Here is a 4,577-nt window from a genome sequence, read left to right on the forward strand (position 1 = left end):
AGCTTAATTTTATTTGTTCTACTTTTAAAGTTATTTTATAACTATTTAAGCTATAAAATCCTCAAAAATTTGGTCATTATTTTCATAAGATTCCAATTCAAATATTTTCACTAAAACTATCTACTTTTTTTTTTAAACTTTAGAAAGTAAAGATTTGACAAATGTTATTATTTTTTCTTTTTAGCTCTTTGTGTCACTATAAATAAATAGAATTACTTGTATGTTAGAATTCATTTTATTTTGTTTTTTTAAACCTTTCACAGTTGAAAAATAATAAAGGATGAAAAACTCATTTAATTATTGTGAAATATATTTAACAATGTTAAATTAAGACTTTATGCTGTTTTAGGTATTAGTTATAATGTTTATTACATGTAATAATTTATTGTGACAACACTTACCATGGACTAGGTTAAAAACAATTGTAAACAAAACTTTAAATTTAGCGTACATGAAACAATTAATTGCGTTTTGTAATTAACAATGATTTAATAAGTTTGTTTTGACCATGTTTTAAAAGGAGCTTTTAGATTTTTTCAGGTTTCTAACCATTGTTGTAAAACATGTATAAGGGTGGATCCAAAAAGTCTTTTAACAAAACTGACCAGCTAGAGTCTATGAACAAAAGCATACTGGCTGCAAAAGAAAAATACGAAAAGAGCTTGTTAAAAAACAAAGATAAAAGTGACAAACCCAAACCTCCAACGCCTGTTCAGAAGCAAGCTCCTACCAAGAGTGCAGTCAAAAAGAAGTTGTTGGGAGGTTCTTTTTTGCAGCAAATGAAAGCGCAAAAAGAGATGTTGAAGAAGCAGCAGCAAGCAAAACCAAAAGCTCAGAGTCACTCTGCTTTTGATTCTGACAGCGACGATGAGGTGAAAAATGAAGCTGCAAAGCCAAAACTCACAGTGAAGGAGAAAATAAACAGGTCAAGAATTCAAGCTGAGTTGAGGGAAAAGCAAGCAATGCTGAATGCACAACTCATGGCCACCCAAGCGCCCATGAAGAGTCCTGCTCAGGTTAAGCCTCCAGAGCCCAGGGCAAAGTCAAGTAAGTTCTCAGCTGCCAAGTCTTCAAAGTTTAGTGAGAAACCAGTAGTAAAAACTTCAAAGTTTACTGAAAAACCACCATCAAAATCATCAAAGTTTTCTGAACAACCTCCAGCAAAAACTTCCAAGTTTTCTGAGCAACCTCAAGCCAAGACTTCAAAGTTTTCAGAACAACCACCAAAAAAAGTTTCAAAGTTTTCAGAGCAACCACCCGCTAAGTCAGACTCCAAAAGTCCTGCAACTGAATCAAAGTCCTGTTCATCAGAGGACACACCAAAAAGAAAGAGAAAAAATAGATGGGGAGACAAAGCAGAGGCTCCACCACCAGTGGGAGTGGCAAGCATCCCCCCGGTGGGCGTCTTCAACCCTAATGTCCAGGCAAACAACTTTGGGCTGGGCGCTTACAGAAGCGCGGGCCTGGTTGGCTGCTCTGAACTGTCAGAGGCGCAGAAGAAGCAGATAAAGGAGCAGAAGGAATTGCAGGAGATGTACTCGATGATTATGGCAAACAAGCAGCAGCAGTTGATGGTGCAGCAACCTACAGAGAAGAAGCTGCAGGTGAAGTACGCGTACGACTCTGATGAAGAAGTTGACGAAAAGGATGGCACCTGGGAGCACATCCAGAGGAGAAAAGAAATGGAGAAGACGCAGGCCTTGGCTGAGAAGCTGACAGATGGCAGTGAGGGGAAGCATTTCATCGGAGACTTTCTCCCTCCCCAGGAGCTGGAAAAGTTCATGGAGACCTACAGAGCCTTGAAAGACGGCAGGACCCCTGACTACTCCGAGTACAAGGATTTCAAGATCCAATGCGACAATTTGGGATTCAAGATGCTGCAGAAGATGGGCTGGAAGGAAGGAGACGGGCTGGGCCAGGAGGGGCAGGGAATCACGGCTCCGGTGAACAAGGGCAAGCAGTCACTGGACGGGGCCGGAGTGGGAGTGGGTTCGGTGGGAGAATTGAAGAAGGATGACACGGACTACGACGTGTACAGGAAGAGGATGATGCTGGCCTACAAGTTCAGGCCGAACCCCATGAACAACCCGAGGCGTCCTTACTATTGAAAAACTAATTTTGAATAAAAAGTTTATACTATGTGGTTATGTTTTTCTGCTGAATAGAACTGAGTTGTTATGCAAACAGAAATATTAACTTGATAAAAAAAGGTTTTCAAACTTACTGTTCACATATTTGTGTTTGTATTTTACAAATGATGATAGAACATTTTTAATATTGTATTTTTAAGTTTACTTCAACTTTTGTTTTCATATAAAGTTTATGATTTAAAAAATCTCAACTGTTTGCTCTGCATGAAAAACAATTTTTTATCAACTAAATTGATTTAATTTTATCTATTAAATTTAATAGACTTTTTTTTTTATGTGGATCATTCATTTGTAAAGCGCGTTTTATTTTATAACTCTAAAAAACCTAATTAATTATTTGTATGAAGTTGAAAACAAAATTTGAACAGTTTGCTTAACAGTTTTATTTCGTTTATAAAATTCAATACATACATAACTTCTTTTTAAATATAAGTTTTGTTTGGTTCTATTGTTATCTTTCAGAATACTTTAAAATAATAAGTTTATCATGTAAAATAATTTTAATACCTAAAGTAAAACTAATAAACTCATCTATTAAAGCATGTTTGATTTTAAAACATTTTTACATAAAATTATTTTTTATAGTTTAAATATACTTTTCAAAACTTACTAATATAATTATCATATAATTTATTTTTAACTTTATTCATAGTTATAAATGATGTATTTTACTTAATTAACAGTCTGCAGACGATATACTGCTGCAATAAAAAAATACAAGGTAAAAAGCAATTCAAAATAAATGTTAAAAAACCTTTATCTAACTACAATACTAGTTTATGCAAAAAAGACTTGTTTATGCGCTAGCTTGCACTATATTAATTTTATTTTATTTTGCTATACTTTTTCTATTGTTAAAATTGTTTTAGAAAGTTTACTTATAAGATGTTAAAATAATAGGTATATTACAAGTTCAGTTGAAAATAATTCCCTATAAAAATTAACAATGTAATTTTTGATTTAATCTTTTTTAATATGGAGTATAATAACATAGCTTGGTTGAACGAGTCTTTTAAATATGAACACTGGTTTAAATTATGCAGTAAAATTTTGTATACAAATGTTAATAATTCAAAACTCTATCAACACAACAGTAAGTATGTTTTTGACAAAAAAGCATGTTTACTATATTTCAACGCAGTAGGTAAAATTCATTTTGTAATACAAATGTTATAATAAGAAAAGAATATATATTTCCATCAACAAAAATTTTGGTCAAAAAATCACAATCTTTTGGTAAATTATTAAGCTAATCTTTATTTAGTTTGCATAAAAACCGGGCTATGTTGTAAAGAGCTGTTTAAAAAAATGTTTTAAAAGAAGTTCAATATGATCAATTAGTAGGAACTTTTTTTTGTAAATTCAAGGTACATACTTTTTAGTTTGTTTACATTGATTACCAGTATCACTTATTTAACTTTAGTATCTTAAGATTGTTTTACATTGCATATTTTTGACCAAATTTCATAATTAAGATAAAGTTTTGACTAAGCAATTTTGATAATTGTTGCATAAAAAACTTGATTTGTATACATTTTTGATTAATGCATCCATAATTTAACAAGCTTCAATAAAATCATTATAACAGGGTTGCCACTTTACCTGGAAAAACCTTGAACTCGACACTTTAGGCAAAAATAACCTTGAAAACCTGGAATTTGAGAAATTTTGAAAAAAACCTGGAACGTTGAACAAAAATTGCTTTTAACCCTGGAAAAACCTGGAATTTTCACATGTTCAGTGGTAAAATTTCGATTTGACTCAAAAAATCTATCACATAAATAAAAAAATTTTGTGATCATCAAAACTTTTTTTATTAAAAAAATATTTTAAGTAGCTTTACATTATCTTTTTAATGTTTTTATACTATTTAACACAGTTTCTTACCTTAACTTAAACTAAAAAAGACCCAAAAATGTGTACTTTTAAAAACCTGCTAGATATTTGAAAAATTTTTGAAAAAACAAGTGGCAACCCTTTTATAACTACATATTAGTAATGTTATCAGGGTTGCCAAAAACCTTAAAACCTGGAATTGACAATTTAGGCTAAAAAAACCTGGAATTTGAGAAATTCAAAAAAAAAAGAAGGGATTTTAGTATGTTAAGTAGTGAAAATTCGATTTGACTCAAAAAGTATATCCTAGTAAATGACCGGCCCCCGAACTTTTTTAAATTTAAATGGAATCCGGTCCGCGGATAAAATTGATTAGGCCTGCGAGTAGATGATCCGGCCCTCTAAGTATTTTCAAAATTTATAAGAAATCCGGCTAGCCAATGAAAATATTACAAAATTTGTACGAAACCTTTTTGGAATTATTTTTATAAAACAAAATGTAAGACTTTGAACTGAAAACTTTTGTAAAATTGGCTTTTCATTTTTGTGGGGATAAAAACACTCTTTTGTTAAAGTATCTTTTTCTGTTTC

At 31.7% G+C, this 4,577-nt stretch overlaps 1 protein-coding gene across 1 annotated transcript; it reads left to right on the forward strand.

The window, feature by feature from the left end:
- Positions 1-222: 222 nt before the first annotated feature.
- Positions 223-2,532, forward strand: LOC145840314 (SURP and G-patch domain-containing protein 1-like). The gene has a single exon (XM_082947530.1). The coding sequence runs from the start codon at positions 564-566 to the stop codon at positions 2,106-2,108; it is 1,545 nt and encodes a 514-aa protein (XP_082803656.1). The 5' UTR covers positions 223-563; the 3' UTR covers positions 2,109-2,532.
- Positions 2,533-4,577: the final 2,045 nt, after the last annotated feature.

The sequence above is a fragment of the Thalia democratica genome, chromosome 7 (genome assembly GCF_965202585.1).
Source record: "Thalia democratica chromosome 7, ktThaDemo2.hap1.1, whole genome shotgun sequence".
In the NCBI taxonomy this organism is placed as follows: Eukaryota; Metazoa; Chordata; class Thaliacea; order Salpida; family Salpidae; genus Thalia; species Thalia democratica.

Bases quoted from the DNA above. Each gene is read 5' to 3' on its own strand.
- LOC145840314 (XM_082947530.1), top strand. From the start codon at position 564: ATGTATAAGGGTGGATCCAAAAAGTCTTTTAACAAAACTGACCAGCTA.